This window comes from Eptatretus burgeri, chromosome 12, assembly GCF_056783735.1.
Source record: "Eptatretus burgeri isolate ZD-2024b chromosome 12, Ebu_testis_v1, whole genome shotgun sequence".
Taxonomy (NCBI): Eukaryota; Metazoa; Chordata; class Myxini; order Myxiniformes; family Myxinidae; genus Eptatretus; species Eptatretus burgeri.
In genome coordinates this window covers 56,873,701-56,896,655 of record NC_140972.1, presented here as the reverse complement: position 1 = coordinate 56,896,655, position 22,955 = coordinate 56,873,701, and the positions used below count along the sequence as shown (strand labels likewise).

The window sequence follows — 22,955 nt, the reverse complement described above, 5'->3', positions numbered from 1 at the left end:
CCTTTGGAATTGAGGATCTGACATGTTAACCTGATAAGGATCACGAATCATACTCCTTGCAGTTTTAACGAAATCGTGTAAATTCGGGAAGTAATCTTTGATTTTTACGTATCCTTTCCTGAATGTATCATCCAGGAATTTAATCACATTTCTTGAGACACTAAGGTTGTGTCGTTTCCCCCTTCATCCTCTTGAGAGCTTAAAGCACTAAAATGTGGAGTCGAAGAGGTTTCATCTGAATCAAGTGCTTCATCTATGGCCTCTCCTATTACTTGTGGAACATTTACTTTTGGCTCAACAGAAAGTTCTGCTCTGTTTACGGACCCCTCCGAGTTTGCCTTGTCCATGTCCTGCCCCTCTATAACCCTTACATCATCATCTGTGAGGGAGGGGTTGACATTGAACTCACAGGGATTTTCCCCTTTATCTATTTCTCCATCACTGTCAGACATAGCTGTTAACTCGTCTGAACAAGTTTGGCTAACAGGACAAACACTTAAAACATCCTGAGATACCTCACCGTTCTCTGTGTCCCGCTCAGAGTCGGCCAGTGGAACAAGCGAAGTTTCCACATCCGCACACGACTCCGGTACCACCAAGGGGTTTCCAATGTGAGACGTCCCTTGGGGCTCCACCGAGCCTGACACGATCTGGACCTTATTCTGCTCCTTAGCATCAAAGGCATCAATATTTGACCGTTTTTGGCCTTTTTTACTGGTATCCGTAACAGATACCTCCATATCGTCCACACTGTCGTGTACAGTGGATGGTGAAGGAGAGGAAGCAACCACTTTCACTTCCTCGTTTGGTGGGGGTGGATTAATTACGTCACGATTGCACACCCTCTCTCCAACGCCGGTTGGGGTGGACTAGTCCAATTCATCGAACACCTCAGCCGGTGGGGGTGGGGGGGGCTAGGCTCCCGATTCACCTTCTCCCCATTAGTTTGTGGTGAGGAAGAATCGCTCCTCACCGAACCTTCACTTTCCTGCGGTGTAACCGCATTGGGACAAACACTCTTCACGTGCCCATAAGCTCCACACCCAAAACAAGTCATAACCTCTGAGTTGGCATACATTTTGTATTCAAACCCATCGAATTTTACACTGAGTACAACATTCAGTGTTTTACCATTTCCAGGTAGTATCATGTAAACCACTCTTTTAAAGGACATGACGTGTTTACATTTATCACTAACATTACACATCGGCACCATTGAGATCCTCTACACAACCTTACCGAACTTGTTTAACTGGTTACACAAGTCTTGGTTCCTTATAAATGGTGGAATATCATTAATGATAACTTTAACTGTTGGGGCCTGTAAAGCGAACATAGAGAAGTGAGTATTCAATTCGATGAACAGGCCATGCTCAACCACCGTGGCGACCACGTGTTCCTCCGACACAAACACCACAAATTCTTATTCATGCGAGAAGGAGCACGAACATTATGTAAACCAACGATGTTACCAATGGCGGAAAGCACATCGTTAAGTTCCACCTCACTAGGAGGGAAGAAAAAAACAGCGTTATTACGAGTTAGTGACTCGAACATCTCGACACGGAAATGTTCACCCGCCATTCTAACTCAAGAAAACAAGTTAGTGAACTTTATCGAGAGAAATAAGGCGTTTTCACAAACACCAAGAAATCAACGATTAAAGTTGAGACTTAACAAAGAACACGGTCGCAGTGAAGGCCATGACAGGCCTTCGGCCTACGATTTTCTCAACACGAGACCATGGGCTCTCGCTCTCTTTTTTTTCTCCAGACAGGAAGGAAAAAAACACGGGAAAAGTCCACAAGTAAAAAAGGACAAATGTGTCCAAGAGCCATGTCAGAAAGGTTTTGTCTTCACCAGAAGAAGAAGAAGAAGAAGAACAAGAACAAGAACAAGAACAAGAACAAGAACAACAACAACAGCAACAACAACAACAACAACAACAACAACAACTGTGGTATAGCCTGCGGGCATGCAGGGCGGGGCATGATGATGGGAGGAGTGGTCGTCGTGGTCATCGTGTCTGCCAGGAATATAAGGAGTGCGCGCCGCCTGAGGCGTTGTAGTGATGCCGTAGTCGCCCGGCTTGTGAGTGTGCTGAGTACGCAATAAAGGAGAGCTGCGGGCAAAGTACGCCCGCGCTCGCGCTTGTGCAACACAGCCCGGCTCGACTGTTCCCCCGCTCGTGTCTGCCTGCTAAGCATCTTCTACACGACACTACAGTTGGCTGACGAGGATCTTCGGATTGGCGTGTGCAGGGCGGCAGCGAATAACCCGTGCGGTTCCAGACTACGGAGCCAAGAGTCACGCCAGCACGAACATGGCAGAAGGTCGGGGCACGGCGCACGGGCGCGTGCCCGTTTTCGGGGGAGATGACTTCGAGGTGTTTTCTGAACAATTGGGTTGCTACTTCCGCGCGAATGATGTAGATGATGAAGAGAAACGCAAGTCGATCTTGCTCGCCTCGCCATCAACGGAGCACTACCGGCTGCTGAGTGATTTGGTGGCTCCAAATAAGCCCAGTGATGACGGGCTATCATTTCAGGACATCGTGGCGAAAATGAAGACCCACTTGGCGCCAGAGAAGTCGTTGCAGCTCGCGCGGTTCCAGTTCGATCACCTCGCGAAGGGTGGCGAGGAGCGCGTTGCAGACTTCGTAGCACGGGTGAAGCATTCGGCCGTGCCTTGCAAGTTCACGGCAGAGGAGCGTCCGGCACGACTCAGAGATCGTTTTATTTCTGGTCTGCAAGACGCGAAGATGGTAGCAGCCATCCTGTGGTTGACCGACGTCACATTCGACTCGGCGGTCGGGACTGCTTCGTCTGTCGAGCAGATGCTCGCGGATGTCCGCACCATCGCCGGCCAGGACGTAATGAGTAGCTCCAGCCGGGGTATGTCGGCTGGTCCCGAGGTCCACGCGGTGACCCAGATGCCGCAGGTCGCACATCCCGGAGTTCACGCAATGACCCAGGCGCCACAGGTCGCGCAGCCCGGGGTCCGCGCGATGACTCAGGTGCCGCAGGTCGCACGCGCGTCTGGCGGTGCGGGACGAGGGCGCGCACCGCAGCACGGTCGCACCGGGAGCGAGGTGGATTTCCAGGGGTGCTGGGGGTGTGGTGGTCCGCACCTGCAACGAATGTGCCCGTATAAGAACACCGTGTGTTTGCATTGTCACAAGGTGGGACATTTGAAGCGTGTGTGTCGGATGGCGGGGGCCTCCGTTGGGGTCTTGGATGACGAGGTGCGGGAGGACCCCAGTGACCTGGAGATCGGCCTGCAGCCGGGGCATGGCGATGCCAGCGGGCCGGAGCAGGAGATGCAACCACGGTTGAGTCTGTTTTCCGTTGGTCCGGAGATGACGACGCCGTTCATGGTGGAGGTCGAAGTGAATGGCGAGCCGACCGTGTTTTGTGTGGACACCGGGGCGGCAGTGTCGGTCATGGGCGAGCAGGCGACTCGTGGTCTTCGCGGTGTTCGCCTAGTCGGGACGGCCTTGTCGCTGTACACGTACACCGGTGAAGCGATTGCACCGCTTGCGAGGGCCGACGTCTCAGTGCGCTACCGAGGTCGACGCGCCCGGCTCTCGGTGTTCGTGGTGCGAGGGGAGGGGCCCGCCCTTTTGGGTCGGGACTGGCTGGCGCACCTCGGGCTGGATCTCCAGTTCGTACCTCCAGGTGTGCCGGTGCTCTCTTCGATGCTTTCGTCGAGTACCGAGGGCGAGGTTCTGGCGGCGGGAGCCGCGTCGATGCAACGGGAGCAGCCGTTCGTTGCTGCCTGCAACGGTGGTGTGCGGTGCGGAAGCAGCAGGGGCCGTGCCAGCTCTCGCGATGAGCTCTCGCGCATCGGCTGCGTTCATGGTGCGGGGTGCGCCGGTGTTGTTCGGGCAGCTTCAACGGGTTGCGGTGAGCCCGTGGCGTTAAAAGAAGTCGCGAGTCACAACGTCGAGTCAACAACCAAGAGACGGACTCGTGATGTGGGTTATGGGTTGCTGTTCATTGCATATTTGTTTTTCCTTGCTCTAGTGATGCAGTTTAACGTTGTTGAAATAAACGCCAACAGCTCCTGTGTGAGAGTGGGTTTGGCGGAGATCAATCGATGGGTTTTGCAGTATGGTCAATGTGATGTTGTGGCTTTGGGAGCGGTGGTGGCGAATAAAAAGGTTGGGTTGGCCTTCCATTGCCCTGGGCCGTGGGTAGTTGCTTTGTCATGTGCAGGGATTTTGTCGAAAGAACGCGCTGTACGGGAAAATGAATTTGCAATGGTTCCAGCGGTATTCCTATTGATTTATGATGAGCCTATGGTTGAAGTGTGGTTTAAATGGAATTGCTACCGTCTAACTGCCGTGTGGGTCTCGGAGATCGACTCGGAGCCAGGACTGGTGCGCTGGTTGGCGTTACCCCCACCTCTGGTTGCGGCAAGGTCAGACGTGCCTAGCGCCGGGGGCGCAGCTCTCTGTGTTCGCTCAAGGCCGTTTAGACGGGCGTTGGCATCTCAACTGATTGTGGTGCGTGGGTTGGTATGGAGCATTGGTTGCGTCCAGCCAGCAACGCTGTTCAGCGCCCCCATCCAAGGTCAATCGAGTCTGGCGCTGGCGCCACGGCTTCCAGACAGCGGGCTTCCGGCCTCGGAATGTTTATCTGCTTCAGGTCTGCCTGGGGGAGATGTGCCGCCTTGTGGGCCGGAGGCGTTTGATGGTGCCGGGGGAGGTTTGCTCGAGAAATCGCCGCGGCCTCGCCGAAGGCCATGTAAGCATGAGCCACCTGGGGGCGTTTCCGCTGTGTAGTGCTGCTGTGCTTCTCGCCTTGCTGCTTCATATCGGTAACGCGGTCAGAGTTTGGTAGGTGCTGTGTGCACCTCTGTCTTCGGAACCTGGCCGTGGCAGCTCCACTAGCTCGCTTCCACACGTTATATGATGTGATGTGCTTTTATACTTCGCTGTTTTCTTTTTTGTACCTTGTCTACTGTTATACCGTAGTACTTCGTGCTGTTTATGCTTATTATGATGGTGATCATTTAATAATCATAGTTTTAGGAGGGAGGAGTGTGGTATACCCTGCGGGCATGCAGGGCGGGGCATGATGATGGGAGGAGTGGTCGTCGTGGTCATCGTGTCTGCCAGGAATATAAGGAGTGCGCGCCGCCTGAGGCGTTGTAGTGATGCCGTAGTCGCCCGGCTTGTGAGTGTGCTGAGTACGTAATAAAGGAGAGCTGCGGGCAAAGTACGCCCGCGCTCGCGCTTGTGCAACACAGCCCGGCTCGACTGTTCCCCCGCTCGTGTCTGCCTGCTAAGCATCTTCTACACGACACTACTACAACAACAACAACAACAACAACAACAACAACAACAACAACAACAACAACGCGGAGCTCTCAAAGAGCCAGCATTCGCAAGGTGACGCAGCTAAAAACGAACACATGGGAAACGAAAAATGGGGAAAGTGGAAACACCAAACAGCATAGCAGAGGAGGGGTACTCACGACACGAAGCAAGGAGCGGCCATGGCAGTACACACACCAGCCAGCAAGAGGCAAGAGAGAGAGAGGGGAGGGGGGGAAGGGGAGAGGGGGGAAGGGGAGAGGGGAGGAGGGAAGAGGAGAGGGGAGGGGGAAGGGGAGAGGGGGAAGGGGAGAGGGGGGAGGGAAGAGGAGAGGGGAGGGGGAAGGGGAGAGGGGAGGGGAAGGGGAGGTGTGAAGGGGAGGGGAGGGGAAGGGGAGGGGAGGGGGAAGGGGAGGGGGAAAAGAAGGGGAGGGGGAGGGGGAAGGGGAGGGGAGTGGAAGGGGAGGGGGAGGGGGAAGGGGAGGGGAAGGGGAGGGGAGGGGAGGGGGAAGGGGAGGGGAGGGGGAGGGGGAGGGGAGGGGGGAAGGAGGGAAGGGGAGGGGAAGGAGAGGGGAGGGAGGGAAGGGGAGGGGAAGGAGAGGGAGGGAGGGAAGGGGAGGGGGAAGGAGAGGGGAGGGAGGGAAGGGGAGGGGGAAGGAGAGGGGAGGGAGGGAAGGGGAGGGGGAAGGAGAGGGGAGGGAGGGAAGGGGAGGGGAAGGAGAGGAGAGGGTGAAAGAGAGGAGAGGGTGAAAGAGAGGAGAGGGTGAAAGAGAGGAGGGGGTGAAAGAGAGGAGAGGGTGAAGGAGAGGGGAGAGGGGGAGGGGGAGGGGAGAGGGGAGGGGGAAGGGGAGAGGGGAGGGGGAAGGGGAGAGGGGAGGGGGAAGGGGAGAGGGGTGGGGGAGGGGGAAGGAGAAGGGGAGGGGGAAGGAGAAGGGGAGGAGGAAAGGAGAGGGGAGGGGAGAGGGGAAGGAGGGGAGAGGGAAGGAGGGGAGGGGGAAGGAGGGGAGAGGGGAAGGAGGGGAGGAGGAAAGGAGAGGGGAGGGGAAGGAGAGGGGAGGGGAGGGGGAAGGAGAGGGGAAGGGAGAGGGGGAAGGAGAGGGGAGGGGGAAGGAGGGGGGAAGGAGAGGGGAGGGGGAGGGGGAAGGGATAGGGGAAGGGAGAGGGGAAGGGAGAGGGGAATGAGAGGGGAGGGGGAAGGAGGGGAAGGAGGGGGAAGGAAAGGGGAAGGAAAGGGGAAGGAAAGGAGAGGAGGGGGAAGGAGAGGGAAGGAGAGGAGAGGGGGAAGGAGAGGAGGAAAGGAGAGGGTAGGGGAGGGGGAAGGAGAGGGTAGGGGAGGGGGGAGGAGAGGGGAGGGGGAAGGAGAGGGGGAGGAGGGGGAAGAAGAGGGGAGGGGGAACGAGAGGGGAGGGGAAGGGAGGGGGAAGGAGAGGGAGGGGAAGGAGAGGGGAGGGGGAAGGAGAGGGAGGGGGAAGGAGGGGTAAGGAGGGGAGGGGAAGGAGAGAGGAGGGGAAGGAGAGAGGAGGGGAAGGAGAGGGGAGGGAGGAGGGACAGGGAAGGGAGAAGGGGTGGGGAAGAGAGGACAAGTGAGGAATAGGGGGGCTTGGAAGGGGGTGAAGAGCGAGGAAGGGAGGGTGGGGGAAGCGACGCCTCACCACATGTCGCGACACACTCCGGGAGGGGGGATGGGAGCGAGGAAGATGAGGGAGAGAGTGAGGAGGAAGCAAGGAGGGGTGGGGGGAGCAAGGATATTGTAAGGAATGGGGGAGTTTAGAATGGGGGTGAAGAGAGAGGATGGAGGGGTGGGGGAAGTAATGCCTCACCAAATGCCGCTATAAACTCTGGGAGGGGTGTGGGAGCGAGGAGGATGGGGGTGAGTGGAGGATGTGGGGAGAGAGTTATGAGGGAGCAAGGAGAAGTGGGGGAGCAAGGAGGGGTGGGGAGCAAGGAGGGGAGCAAGGAGGGGAACAAGGAGGGGTGGGGGAACAAGGAGGGGTGGGGGAGCAAGGAGCGGAGCTGGGAACATCGGCAAGGAGAGGGGAGCAAGGGATGGAGAAAGGAAGAGAGGGAAAGCGAGGAAGGTGGGGAGAGCAATTCATCACCACATGTTAAACACTCCAGGTCTCCAGGCGAAGGGAGTGCGAGGAGGGGATAGGAAAGGGAGGAGAAATGGGTGAGCCGAGAGAGTAAGGAAGGAGGGGTTGGGGGGAGCAACACCTCACCAAATGTCACTATGCACTCCAGGAGGGAAAGTTGTGAGAAAAGGGGGTTGGGAGCGAGAGAGAGGAGGGGGGTGGGAGCGAGAAAGAGGAGGTGGGTGGGAGCGAGAAAGAGGAGGTGGGTGGGAGCGAGAGAGAGGAGGAGGGGTGGGAGCGAGAGAGAGAGAGAGAGAGGAGGGGGTTGGAGCGAGAAAGAGGAGCGGGTAGGAGCGAGAGAGGAGGAGGGGTGGGAGCGAGAGAGGAGGAGGGGTGGGAGCGAGAGAGGAGGAGGGGGTGGGAGCGAGAGAGGAGGAGGGGTGGGAGCGAGAGAGGAGGAGGGGGTGGGAGCGAGCGAGAGGAGGGGGTGGGAGCGAGCGAGAGGAGGGGGTGGGAGCGAGCGAGAGGAGGGGTGGGAGCGAGAGAGGAGGAGGGGGTGGGAGCGCGAGAGAGGAGGAGGGGGTGGGAGCGCGAGAGAGGAGGAGGGGGTGGGAGCGGGGGAGAGAGGGGGAGAGAGGGGGAGAGAGGGGGAGAGGGAGAGAGGGAGAGAGGGAGAGAGGGAGAGAGGGGGAGAGGAGGAGAGGGGGAGGGAGGGGGAGGGGGAGGGGGAGGGGGGAGGGGGAGAGGGGGAGAGGGGGAGAGGGGGAGAGAGAGGGAGAGGGAGAGGGAGAGGGAGAGGGAGAGGGAGAGGGAGAGGGAGAGGGAGAGGGAGAGGGAGAGGGAGAGGGAGAGGGAGAGGGAGAGGGAGAGAGAGAGAGAGAGAGAGAGAGAGAGAGAGAGAGAGAGAGAGAGAGAGAGAGAGAGAGAGAGAGAGAGAGAGAGAGAGAGAGAGAGAGAGAGAGAGAGAGAGAGAGAGAGAGAGAGAGAGAGAGGAGCGAGGTGGGGTGGGAGAATAGGCAGGAATGAGGAAGAGGAGCAAGGAAGGGGAGGGAGGGGGTAGGAAAGTGGAGAGGAATGGGGTGAGCCGGGAGTGTTATGACAATTGTGTGTGTGTGCGTGTGTGTGTGTGTGTGTGTGTGTGTGTGTGTGTGTGTGTGTGTATATATATATATATATATATATATATATATATATATATATATACACACACACACACACACACACACACACACACACACACACACACACACACACACACACACACACACACACACACACACACACACACACACACACACACACACACACACACACACACACACACCTATGTACAGGCATTTCTCGGTATTTACTTCAAAGATGCATTCCCAAAAACATCGTTGAATGAAACTTCAAAATCCCATTGATTTTTAAGATGTATTCAAGGGAAATGTATTCCTAACAGAAAAAAAAATTGAGTTGGAATTTTTCAAAGTTGCTTTACTAACCCAAATCCTCCCATTTGTTCTTTCTTTTAATTTAATTTGCCATCCTAACTCCCGAAATTCCCCATTAGTGTAGTAGATTGCAGAAACATCGTGCAAATTATGATACAAGCATAAAATTTGGCTTTTCTGTTCTGCAGGGCTTTCTGATCAAATCTGCCCGATTGGCCATTTGAAAATCCAAATTTTGAAAAGTTTGAAGGAAAAAAAAAATTCAAAAAAATTTGAAGTCACAGCTGGCTGAAATTCTTGAAGCGCAAGTGAACATCCCAGACAGAGAACCAAGGGGAGATGCAGTCATCATTGATGGCTCAGCACTTATCAATGCCCTACCTCCACGCACTTCAAAGATATTTGATGACTATGCTAAAGAAGACATCATCCCAAAGGTAGAATCCTATGGTGCCAGGTACGAGAGGGTGGACGTAGTGTTTGATGTGTACAAGAAGTCAAGTCTGAAGTCCGAGGCAATGTCGAAAATGGGGCAAGGAATCAGAAGAAGAGTGACAGGAACCAGTAAGACCCCAAGTAACTGGAGAAGCTTTCTTCGAGATGACAGCAACAAGACTGAGCTGTTTCACTTCCTTGTGGAAAAGATGTGTGAAGCACAGACGACAAGCACAGTCATTGTCACAAAAGGAGAAGATGCCATTAGCAACACAAGGAAGTCACTGGATGCTGTGTCTCCATGTTGTCATGAAGAAGCTGACACTCGAATGTTTGTACCCGCCAGGGATGCAACGACGGATGGTAGCAAGTCCATTATCATGAAGGCTAATGACACGGACGTACTAGTCATAGCAATATCTGTACTGCTATCCTTACAGGAACTAGGTCTTGAGAACATGTGGATTGCCTTTGGCCAAGGAGCCAATGCGCGATGGACTCCAGAAGATGAAGTAGTTTCTGCAATAGGGCCTGAGAAAGCTAGAGGGATCCCATACTTCCAGGCGTTCACTGGATGTGACGTCGTGTCTGCCTTCCGCGGTAAAGGGAAGAAAACTGCATGGCAGACTTGGAACGTGTTTGATGATGTTTCTGAAACATTCACCAATCTCAGCCAGCATCCAACAGTGATTCGTGATCTTGACTTTTTTGAGAAAAAAAAAAAATTCAAATTTTTCAAAATTTGGATTTTCAAATGGCCAATCAGGCAGATTTGATTAGAATCCCCTGGAGAACAAATGTGCCAAATTTGATGCTTGTATCATAATTTGCACGATTCCTCTCAAAAATTGCTGTTATCTGCCCCACAACATGGAGAATGGCTACCTTCGTGTTGCTCCCACTGGTTAATTAATTTTGATGCACTGAATTCGGTTATTTCTGTTGCACTCAATGAAGGTGGTTAATTTTGGCACATTCTTAAATCTTTTGTTCACTCAATATAATGCTCCAAAGAGTAGAAAAAAAGGACAAGTTTAATGCTTTGGAAATTTCACATGTTCTTGTGTATATATAGAGGAGGGAACATAGACTTGCTTGCTTAAAGTAAATGGGTATAGTTAAAAGACTCAATATGTCTCTAAATGATCAGATTTCACTCCAGATTTTGACATTTGTTTAGGCTGGATGATATCCGATCCTCAAAGCCAAAATCACATTTCGATGATATACTTATTTGGTCCGTGAGATTAGATCGTGGAAAATTGCATTACATAATACATGAAATCACTCCAAGCTCCTAATTTGAAAACTGTCGCACTTACAAAAGCGATGTATCCAGCAATTCGTAGCTATGATGAACAGGCATTCGATAATGAGTGAGGGAAGTGAGAAAAATAACTTTATCGTGAAGAAATCGTTCTGGCCTGTTCCAGGTCAAGGCGTGGTTGAGCAAGCCAAAAAACATGGCGGCTTCAGACCCCAGCAGAGTAATCCAGGACACCCCTTAAGACCTCAGAGAGTGAGGTGGCTGAGGATGGTGCCTGATAAAGGATATAATTAAATAAGGCCGTTAATTGTCTTCAAAAGGAGTGTTTTAATGAACCCAAACACGCAATTTTCAGTCACGCACTTCCTTGGAGTTTTCTTAATTTGCATGAAAATTTTCAGGCTGCTAGGTTTCATGGTTCTGGAGTTATGGAGGAGACACACTGACACACACATATATATATATATATATATATATATATATATATATATATATATATATATATATATATATATATATATATATATATATATATATATATATATATATATATATATATATATATATATATATATATATATATATATATATATATATATATATATATATATACATATATATATATATATATATATATATATACATATATATATATATATATACATATATATATATATATATATATACATATATATAGCCTGGTGTTGGCGCAGTGGTTAGGGCAGTGGCTTGGGATCCAAAAGGTCCTGAGTTCAAGCCCCGTTGGGCCACTGAATTAATACACCAGGGGGTTGACTCAGCCTGTCATCCTTCCGAGGTCAGCGAAATGAGTACCAGTATACTGGGCCGGTGTATACCCCGGTTAAAATAGGTGTACCATATACCTGTGTCATAAGAGGCGACCAGGGTTGCATCAGGAAGGGCATCCGGCGTAAAACATGTGCCAAATCACTATGCGGATCATAAGGATGATCCGCTGTGGTGACCCCTAACAGGAGCAGCCGAAAGAAGAAGAAGATATATATATATATACACACACATACATAAGGTTGGGGTGGTTGGGATGACATTTTTAAAGAAGAAGAAGAAGAGGTGCTTCCGACCAAAAGTAAAAACTCGATCGACTCCGCTAATTCAAGTAAAAAAGCAAGAGCAGACCCGGTCTCAGGGAAACGTTTCACCTGCTTCACAGTCAGCTTCACCAGGCACAATAGACCCTAAGTTTCGGCACGTGTCCGGTTTATATTGGGATACACCGCTTATTTCCAGTTACGTGGTGGTCCTTGAGGTCAAATGGAGGAGTGCTTTTTATAAAAATTATTTTGCAAAAACAAAAACAAACGTCAAATCACATCATTGAAGGGGTGCTCTACTCTTTTTTTTGTTTTTACTTACACGTGATCTGGTGTTGTATGTGTGTGGGTGAGCAGGTGTGTGTGCTTGTTATTTTTTGTTTCCGGGGCACAAACACGACTGGTTTCGTGTCCGGGTTGGGCATGATGAAGTGTTGGTTGTGCGAGTGTTGGAGTTGTCGTTGGGTGTTGTGCACATGTGGATGTGGTGTTTGGGGTTGGTTGTTTGTTGATCCCCTAATCCAGCTGTTTTCACCATCCAGTTTTCGCCATTTCCATCAGAGGTGTGTATTGTGTGTGTACGTCCACCATCTCCACAGTTGGACCATCCTCCCGGCTCTTCACGTGCCACACTTCCAGAATCAACCTGTGTCATTTGTTCGAGGTAGTGTCAAAGACACGGGTCCCATCAAAGTCAAACTTATGGCCAGATTGCAGGCAATGACATGCTGTGGCTGACTGGGTCACTTTACCAAGCCGAATTGCTCTATCATCTTCATCCAGCCATTGTTTCAAATTTCTTCCAGTTTCACCAATGCAGAATCGGTCACAGTCTTTGCATCAGGAATGGTAAACTACTCCAGATATATCACCAGTTGGTATTGGGTCCTTTCGTTTTTCGATGACATTGCAGATGGTGTGTAGAGGTTTGTAGGTTACGTCAATCCGTGAGCTACTTAGTATCCTGCCAATCCTTTCAGAAAAGCCCAGGTAGTATGACAGTACACAGTTCACACGTGTGCCTGGCTTCTTCCGTTCTGTCCTTTTTCGTTTTTCCAAGGTGGGGAGTATCCCCTTGTACCCAATTTTGAGCAGGACTCCTCCAACTAATGTGATTTGTTTAATTTCCTCGGCTTTGGAAGATGACAGTGTCCATGCTTGGGCTGCTAAGGTCCGTACTACATGACTTTTGTGGGAGATTGGGTTGCAGGAGTTAAAATCCAGTAATCTGCTGGTGTCGGTTGGTTTCCTGTAAACCAAGATCCTTCGGGAGCCATCAGGCTTATAGTGAACCTCCACATCCAAAAAGGCCAATTTGCTTTCTTTTTCAATTTTGATTGTGAAGGTATTGCTCGGGAATACCCAGCCAAGTTTTCCCAGTAGGTGGTTTACCATGTCTGTATGCACAATGACGAAGGTGTCATCCACATATCTGTTCCAGTACCGTGGGAGCCAATTCCATGAGACTCAAATATCCTTCGTTCGAGTTCCTCCATCACCAAATTAGTCACAACAGCAGAGACCGGTGAACCCAGAGCTCTCCCAAATATTTGTCGGTTGTGTGCACCATCATAGATGAAGGTCGTGCTGTTCAGACACATCTTCAGCAAGCTACCACGTCTTCATGTGTTAGTTTGCTGATTTTTGACAAGCCATTTTCCAATCATTTGAATGTTTCATGTGGTCGAGTGTGACGCTCACCACTAGATTGACTGAGATGTTGGTGAAAAGGGAAACCACATCGAAAGATACCATCGTCTCATCATCTTGGATTCTAACCTCTCTTATACTTTGGATAAATTCACCACTATTCTTAACCGTTTTATCAGTCTTTCCTACAAGTCTGCCAAAGATACGTGCTAGAAAGCCCGACAATCGGTAAGATGGTGCATTGACAAAGGACACAATGGGTCTCAGAAGGAGAGTGGCAATAATGGAGAAGGAATCATACCATGGTAAAGTCATATCACTACTGGAGGATGGTAAAACTTCTCAAAAATTATCTGATGACCCAACTCCAAAGCAACAACGGTCCTTGAACACACGATTGTCCATGCTGAAACGAGCAAGCAGGCTGGGCAACCAGGACTACAATTGGCTTCACTGCAGCAATGGTTCAGCACCCAGACTGTATTGCCTTCCCAAGATCCACAAAAACAATGTCCCTCTGAGACCCATCGTGTCCTTCGTCAATGTACCATCTCAAAGACCAGGATAGTACGTGGCTCATGGATTGGCGTAACCTACAGGCCGACACACACCATCTGCAATGTCATCTCAAAACAAGGACCCAATACCAACTGGTCATAAATCTGGAGTAGTTTGCCATTCAACATGCAAAGACTGTGACCAATTTTACATTGGTGAAACTGGAAGAAATTTGAAACAACGGCTGGATGAACATTATCGAGCAATTAGGCTTGGAAAGGTGACCCAGTCAGCCATGATACGTCATTACCTGCAATCTGGCCATAAGTTTGACTTTGAGGGGACCCGTATCCTCGACACTACATCCAACAAACGACACAGGTTGATTTTGGAAGTGTGGTACGTGAAGAGCCGGGAGGATGGTCCAACTGGGGAGACAGTGGATGTACCCACACAATACACACCTGTGATGCAAATGGCGAAAACTGGATGGTGCAAACGGCTGGATAAGGTGAGCAACAAACAAATCCCAATCCCAAACACCACATCCACATGTTCACAACACCCAACGTGAACCCAACACTCGCACAACCAACACCTCATCATGCCCAACATGGACACAAAGCCAGCTGTGTTCATGCCCTGGAAACACAAAAACAACAACAAGTGCACACACGTGCTCAGCCACACACATACAACACCAGATCAAGTGTAAGTAAAAACAAAAAAAAGAGCAGAGCACCCCTTCAATGATGTGATTTGACGTTTGTTTTTGCTTTTGCAAAATAATAAAAAAGCACTCCTCCATTTGACCTCAAGGACCACCACGTGACCGGAAATGAGCGGTCGTATCGAGATAAAAACCGGACAACTGAAAAAATCTATTTTCAACTGAAAAATCGTCAATTTACATCATATTAACTTGAATGTTGAGCAGGATTTGCATAGTCAATCACTGAATTGGGAAAGCAATGATTTGAGGTCAAAAGGTCAAAGGTCAACTCAAGGTCAAACTTCTAAAATCATCAATTTCAATCTGAAAAATAATCAATTTTCATCCGATTGACCTGAGCTTTGATTGAGATTGTCACTTTTAATCTTAACTAGCATAACCCGCGCTCTGCGCGACATGTTGGGGTGGGTGTGGTTGAGAAAGGAACTGATGCAGAGTATCAGTAGTAATTTTACTTTAATGCAGGAAGTGGAATACGATTTTACTGTTTCAGAACCATTTTATTCACGTTTTTTGTACCATGCACCTCATATGATCTTTGAGATAATGTAAGCGGAATATCACGTTACTCGAGCGCAGAACAAAGTTGAAGATAGCGCGACACGAAACCACAAACTCGGAAATAATATATAAGATGAAATGGACAATTGGATGTATCCATGGCAACCTTTGGAGAGGGGGGGGGGTTGGGTTTTGTGAGTATCGTGCTCTGGATGTAAGATGTTACTCAAAAATTTTCATACTGATCAGATGTAGCATTATACATATGCAATTATGACATCATAAAAAATCAGAGTTATTCCCCATGAAGAGTACCTGCAATGTGCGAAGTTTCATTTTTTTCCTTAGTGCGGTTTCAGAGATACAGAGGTCCAAAGTTTTTCATTTTTTTGACATGGCTGCCACACCATGTGACCTATGAAGTCATAATTATCAAAACCACATTCTAGATGAGTAGTTGCACCAATGGTGAAAATTTCTTCTCAATCCAATGAATGGTTGCGGAGAAAAACACTGAAGTTCTGTCCGGACAAACAAACAAACAAACAGAACCAAATACCCTCTCCTTCTGCGAGGGAAAATATGCAACTCCTCTTCAAATTTCAAGTCAATCGGATGAAAATTTAGGATTTTAGAAATCTCACCGAAGTTGTTGACGTTTGGCCTATGTTGACCTCAAAAATAATAGGTGGTTGAATTGAGTGACCAAATTTGCAACTCCTCTTCAAATTCCAAAGCAATCAGATGAAAATTGACAATTTTAGAAATACAGCCTATGTTGACCTTTTGGCCTGTGATGACCTCCAAAATAAATGGTGGTTGAATTCAGTGACCAGATATGCCAATCCTCTTCAAATTTCTAGTCAATTGGATGAAGATTGAGGATTTTAGAAATGTGACAAATTTGTTGACCATTGGCCTGTGTTGACCTTTTGATGTCAACAACTAGAGGCTTCTTCCTTATGACAAACTCTACCATGTGGTGAAGCTTCGTGGAGATCAGTTCAAAATTTTGACGTCTCGGTGATAAACGTAAAAACATTCAGACAAACAACAAAAAGATGCCATTAGTCCAGCAGTGTAGTCTGATATTTCAGATCAATTGTTCAAATTTGCATAAAAGCACCAAAATTGGTACACATGTAGAATAATGTATTCCAAACAATTCCAGATATGGAGCCACCCAAGATTGTGCCTTGGTCAGCTTTGGCGACCATTTTCCAAAATGGCCGCCATTCTACTTTAGCGAAATTGGCGATATGCTCTTATTTTCTTATTGTATTGGTGGCAGATATCGGGAAATTGTAAAATTCAGTAAATTGACCATGAAAAGGCGAATTCAAATATTATGTGCCAGTATTTTCGGTAAAAAAGGCATTATTTGATTTGTAAATTGCTGCTCTCCTGAAACTTTTCGCTGAAAAGTACCCATTATTGCCTGGAGAACAAGAGTCAAATGATATTGTTATGGTTTCTGACCACTCCGGCGTGCGAGCGACCGCTTTTAAGTAATCGCAGCCGCGCCCCCACCGGACGTGGCAACCCTAGTCGCAGCTTTCGGATCAACGCCGAAATCCAGCTACGTGGGGTGTGTTTTTAATCAAACCGTAAATCAGCCAACTATTCTGTCCACGCGCGACAGGGTCCGATCACCAAATTGTCGATTTACCTAAGTATGCATGCAGACAGAAATGCCGGGGATTTACACCTCAACGGGATGTGCTTGGAAACGAGCCGCTTAAGCAGCTCGCTCCGTTTGCGATTTGCCGAGCGGTGTATTATCGCGAGGCCTCGTTGAACCCGATTATCTTATTGGCTATTTAAAAGCCAGCCAATGTTCCGTACGTAATAATGGCAGTCGATGTAACAGGAAAACAGAAACAGGAAAGATGTAATAGTCGATGTAACAGGATAGCAACAGGAAAGGACGCAACGAACAGGGAAACATTTAAACAAGGACATTTATTTACACACGTATGCAGTCAAGGCAATGAATGCAATGAGGTAAGGGACAGGACACGAGCAAACAAAGACCTACAGCCATTTGTCTATTTATTATGTACACAATCACTAAACAGTTCTACTTATGGACACGGCACCACAACTTTCATACAAAGAAAACCCCAGGAAAGGAAAGGGCAGACTGGACCCGTAGGCCTTTATGTTCGTGGAACTGTGGAGACCGCAAGAGCTCCACGAGACCGTGCTGGTTACCTGCCACCCTCGTGGTGACTCGCTGGCTGGCGACCTCTCTCCGGCTTTCTCCACCTTCCCGCAGTTCTAAACGGCCCTGCAGGCTTGGCTGCGCTCCAGACTTTGGTGCGCTCCGATTGTCCTCCACTGGACTCGAACCTTGTGGTGTTCTCCCGACTGCACCGCGACTCCAAAAGAGACTGCAGCTCGACTCCGCTCCCAGACTTCAGATGAACTCCACGGCGCATGACTCAACTCGACTGACTGCTTGGCGTTCAGCGTGCCTTTTTATGGGGTCTGTGGGTGAGGTTGATCTCTCACCTCTCACCCTTCACCCCCCGCTGGCTCAGCCCCTTTTGATATTTAGTCGCGAAATGCGGAGAAAGCGGACGTTGTAGAAATCATCAGCCATGGAAAGTGGATGTTGTAGAAATCATCAGCCGTGGAAAGCGGACATTGTAGAAATCATCAGCCGTGGAAAGCGGACATTGTAGAAATCATCAGCCGTGGAAAGCGGACATTGTAGAAATCATCAGCCATGGAAAGTGGATGTTGTAGAAATCATCAGCCGTGGAAAGCGGACGTTGTAGAAATCATCCGCTCCCGTGTCTGTCAACGGAGATGCCGCTCATCCGTGGGATTTGCCGTGGCTGGCGAAAAGATGGCAGCGTTTGTGGAGATGAAGGTGAGGCGATGTTGTGGTTGCTCTGTGGTGGGGATGGCGTGGTTGTTGAGATGTGGTTGTGGTTGTTGAAGCAGTGGTTGTGGTTGTTTCAAAATAAAGATAGCAAAAGAATAATGGCTGACTCAAAGATCACAGCCCGGTTACACAAATATATCCCTTTAGACATCGGTGGGGAAATCTAATGTGAACACACACTTATCGACATAACTGATCTCTGTGAAACCTGAATGGTGTTCTGTGAATTTCCACAACCGTAACAATATTCATCACATTCAATGGGTTTGGAATCAACAAAAATTGCATTATAGATTACATACTTTACTCTATTTTGACAAGGGAACTGATAATCGTGATATTGACAAACTCAGAAAATGTAGTCAAATTATTGCACACTTCACTTTGAAGCGGTTATGGCTTACTGTCTACTACCATTCTACCAGGACACATGGTACACGCATACATCAGTCTTGTACAATATGAGTTTCTGAGCTCAAGTGTACTGGCTCTGGATCAAGAAGTCAATACTTTTACAGGCAATGCGACTTTGCATTTGCACATTCTAAGCTAGGCCAATATCTCAGTCTGTGTCTACTGCGTCTTTCTACTGGCATTCTCCTTCACAAGCACACAGTCCAGTGCATTGCAGATTAGCCTTCTTGCATTTGCAGCAGTTTCTACAGCCATTTTTGCAGCCACACAACACCAGCTCGAAGCAGCTTTTTGAAGCCTCATGGACTGTGGTCCTGAGCGGTTCGTAGGACCTATCCTCTGTTTGCTGCCAGCCCCAGCTTGTTGGTGATGGAAGCACGGGTTGAGGGACCAAGACCTGCTCCCAGCCATAGCCACCCTGGAAGACTGATCTCTTCACATGCTGTTCCAAAGCATCGTAAGTAGGTGGGATGTGCTGGGCGGAGTTCCTCTTGGCGAAGAGTTCCTTTCTGGCCTCGTTGACGTCCGTATATGGACTTGTGCGGTCATAGAGGAGCACCACAAACCTTTCAATGCAGTGCATTGTGTCATCCTGGATGTTGACTGGAGTGGTGGTCAGGGTCACAAGAGAATCTGTCAGTTCTGGAAACGAGTTCCATGTGGCCCAGGCCGATTTCTTCCCATGCCCCACGAATGCTGATACGGTGTCACATCCAGTCATGGCGTGGAAGACAGGGAGGGCACGTGCCTTCTGTGGACTGAGGGAGGCAGCTATTTCATGGGCAGGGATGTAGCGGTAGTTCTTGCCTGTCCCAAAGGCAATCCAGAGTTCATCCACGCATGGTAGTGCCTGGGCTACCATCACCGCCAAGACGACGACGTTGGTGTCTACGGTTCGAACTTGAATCCGACGGTGGTCATGTTCTGCAGCATGGGCCACATGTAGCATGATGCGAGTGTCCGCCTCTTCTTGACCGCATGGAGCCAGAGAGCTTTCATCTTTCTGACTTGGAAGGCAGATGACTGCTTCACCATCAGTGACTACCAGCTCCTTTGCCTTGTCATGGAAGGACTGCACCAGCACATCGGACAGGAAGGTGAAGAGCTCCACCTTGTTTGCGTCGACACGTAGGAAACTCTGCCAGTTTCCTGGTATGGCCGTGGTGCTCACCACGCACCGTCGCACCCCTTTTCATCGTTTCTCCCTTGTCACCATCTTCAAGGAGCCATTTTTGTAGCTATCCCAAATGAGGTCAAGACGTGAAGCACGACGCAGCTGCCCCTCGACGTATGGGGTGAAGACTTGGTGGGCATATTCTTCAAATGTCTTGGCAGTGCCAGGCTTCAACATCTGCACGATGACGGCGCCGTCAAGGACAACAGAAGTGACAGCAGGTGCATCAGACTGAGCTTCAGCAACACCTTCAAGGCACACCAGCAAGTCGCTTTTGCTACCCAGGTGTAGCTTACTTGCATCAGATAACGTGGTAGGGCATGCTTGATTTTCTTGATGGAAGAACTCGTCCAGGTCCAACAAATGGCATCTTTTTCTTGTTTGTCTGTATGTTTTTATGTTTATCGCCGAGACGTCAAAATTTTGAACTGATCTCCACGAAGCTTCACCACATGGTAGAGTTTGTCATAAGCAAGAAGCCTCTAGTTGTTGACGTCAAAAGGTCAACACAGGCCAATGGTCAACAAATTTGTCACATTTCTAAAATCCTCAATTTTCATCCCATTGACTTGAAGTTTGAAGAGGATTTACATCTCAGGTTACTGAATTTAACCACTAATTATTTTTGAGGTCAACATAGGCCAAAAGGTCAACAAAGGCAGAATTCCTAAAATTGTCAATTTCATCAGTTTGACTTGAAATTTAAAGAGGAGTTGCATATTTGGTCATTGAATTCAACCACCAATTATTTTTGAGGTCAAAATAGGCCAAAAGGTCAACAACTTTGGCGGGATTTCTAAATTCCCCAATTTTCATCCGATTGACTTGAAATTTGAAGAGGATTTGCACATTATGTCAGTGAATTCAACCAGCCATTATTTTTGAGATCAACGTAGACCAAGGATCAACATGGGCCAAAGTTCAACTACTTGGTTACAATTTCTAAAATCCTCAATTTTCATCCTATTGAGTTGAAATTTAAAGAGGATTTATATTTTAGGTCATTTAATTCAACCAGCCAAGTATGTTTAAGGTCAACATCGATCAAAAGGTCAACAACTTTGGTGGCATTTCTAAAATTCTCAATTTTTATCCCATTGACTTGAAATTTGAAGAGGATTTGCATATTAGGTCACTGAATTCGATGAACAAGTATTTTTGAGGTCAACATAGGCCAAAAAGTCAACATAGTCATTTCTAAAATTGTCAATCTTCATCCATTTTTCTTGAAATTTGAAGAGCATTTGTGTATTTTGTCATCGAATTCAACCACCAATTATTTTGTAAAGGTCAAATTTGTTTTATGGATTTCGTAAATATCGTGCGATGCATGACATCTTTCTTGTTTGTTTGTTTGTTTCCCCATTCTCTCAACTACATTTTATTGATTTGTATGCAGTCTGTGAGTGCTTGGCTGCGTAATTGTTTTCCTGGTGGCACGGCTGTGCTGCTGACGCAATTCCCCGTTACCAGTATGTTGGTACTCATTTGGCCGACCTTGGAAGGATGGCAGGCTTAGTGAATCCGCCTGGGATTAATTCGACTACATGACAGAGGCTTGAACTCAAGACCCTAACTGTTAAGCCAACACCAGGCCTTCTCGACTACATTATGTCTAGTTTTCTGGGTTTGCATTTTGGTCACAAAAGGAAGTATCGTAACCTCACAGAGGGAGGAATCAGGCATTTTGCGTTGGGGTGGAATGGACAAACAGAGAGAGAGAGAGAGAGAGAGAGAGAGAGAGAGAGAGAGAGAGAGAGAGAGAGAGAGAGAGAGAGAGAGAGAGAGGGAGAGAGGGAGAGAGAAGGAAGGCTTCTTCGCCGGGAGTAAGCTCGATCATTCATCACAGGAGATAGGCTGCCAAGCAGCCGCGAAATGTGAGCAAATTTACAGCTCGGGGCAGGGGCCCTCAAGGATGATAGGAAGAGCAGCAGGAGACCCGGTCTGGCAAATAATCACGCGTGATGGATGCTGGCCGTTCTGCCTGCAAGTTCGCACTCCTGAGCCTGTGGCCATCATAGGCCACGCATTTCTTACAGCAAAAGTGGTCATATACTGGCAACGCCGCAGAGTAGCCTCCTCGGTTGTATGTTAAATGTGGCACTGTCCTGCTGATATCTGACTGGAAGACCAATTGTCTTGAGGAGAGAACTTGAGGATTCTTTTCGAAAAGCACATTCGGTTACCTGCTTGGGAATTCCGAGAAAGTCTGAACATGTGTGAGACTGTAACCGAGTGGGAATTGACAGAGCCAGTAATGACTGTGTTTTAGCAAATATGCTAGGCTACCCGAGGAGGGAGACATGCATCCGTGTCGTGTCGGGTCGTCCGTGCAGACGCTTATGGAGTGTGTGCCGCGCACTGTCTGTCGACACGGCATCCGTTTGCGCCGTTTAGCCAAGCCGAGTTCAAGGGCTGCCAGATGCCTTGAGTCTCTGTGGCTCCTCCGAGCCTCGAACTCTTCCAGCTGTGATTTACGGCAAGCCCCGGGTGGCAGGGCAGTCTATAAAATACACGGCAAGCACACCCCCCCCCGTAGCTTCATGGCCGATAGCCTGCACAGGGCATTGCTGACAACAACAAGGAGATCAAACTCTGGCTGGAGTCACGTGATCGGCATTGTTCGGAGATATTGGTTTGACTCCATTTCAGGGTTCCACCGATGACGTCAGTCGGTGCAGAGCGGGCAGAAACTGTGATGTATGACTCACCGGGACCAAATTATGATGCAATTTCCTTCTCGGAAATCTAAAGTAAAGCAAAAAAACATTTTAAGCACTGAATATAAAGTCAAAGCATTTTATGAATGTATCTGAATCTGCAGGAGCAACAACATTGTGTTATTCTATTCAATTATAATCTTTTCCAATGAAGTGTGTGTGTGTGTGTGTGTGTGTGTGTGTGTGTGTGTGTGTGTGTGTGTGTGTGTGTGTGTGTGTGTGTGTGTGTGTGTGTGTGAGAGAGAGAGAGAGAGAGAGAGAGAGAGAGAGAGAGAGAGAGAGAGAGAGAGAGAGAGAGAGAGAGAGAGAGAGAGAGAGAGAGAGAGAGAGAGAGAGAGAGAGAGAGAGAGAGAGAGAGAGAGAGAGAGAGAGAGAGAGAGAGAGAGAGAGAGAGAGAGAGAGAGAGAGAGAGAGAGAGAGAGAGAGAGAGAGAGAGAGAGAGAGAGAGAGAGAGAGAGAGAGAGAGATATATATACATACATATATATATATCTATATATATATATATATATATATATATATATATATATATATATATATATATATATATATATATATGACCTGCAATAGGTTCTGAGAGCTGGGGTGTGTTCAGTTACCAAGTTTCTTATGGAGAGCTCACCAAGTGGCTTAGATATTCAAGCAAGCACTCCATTTAAATCCATTGATAAAGAACAGCCAAAATATAGCTGCTTGGTAACTGAACACGCCCCTGAAGTGGGGTTTGGGATGTCATGTTGCATTGTAATTGAAGAAGGGAAGGTCTTGA

At 48.6% G+C, this 22,955-nt stretch overlaps 1 protein-coding gene across 1 annotated transcript; it reads right to left on the bottom strand.

Annotated features, from left to right (window-relative positions):
* Positions 1-14,307: 14,307 nt before the first annotated feature.
* Positions 14,308-20,541, bottom strand: LOC147015681 (uncharacterized). Its single transcript, XM_085849117.1, has 2 exons — positions 18,542-20,541; positions 14,308-14,393 (listed from the first exon to the last, which is right to left on the bottom strand). The coding sequence occupies exons 1-2, from the start codon at positions 19,239-19,241 to the stop codon at positions 14,308-14,310; spliced, it is 786 nt and encodes a 261-aa protein (XP_085705243.1). The 5' UTR covers positions 19,242-20,541.
* Positions 20,542-22,955: the final 2,414 nt, after the last annotated feature.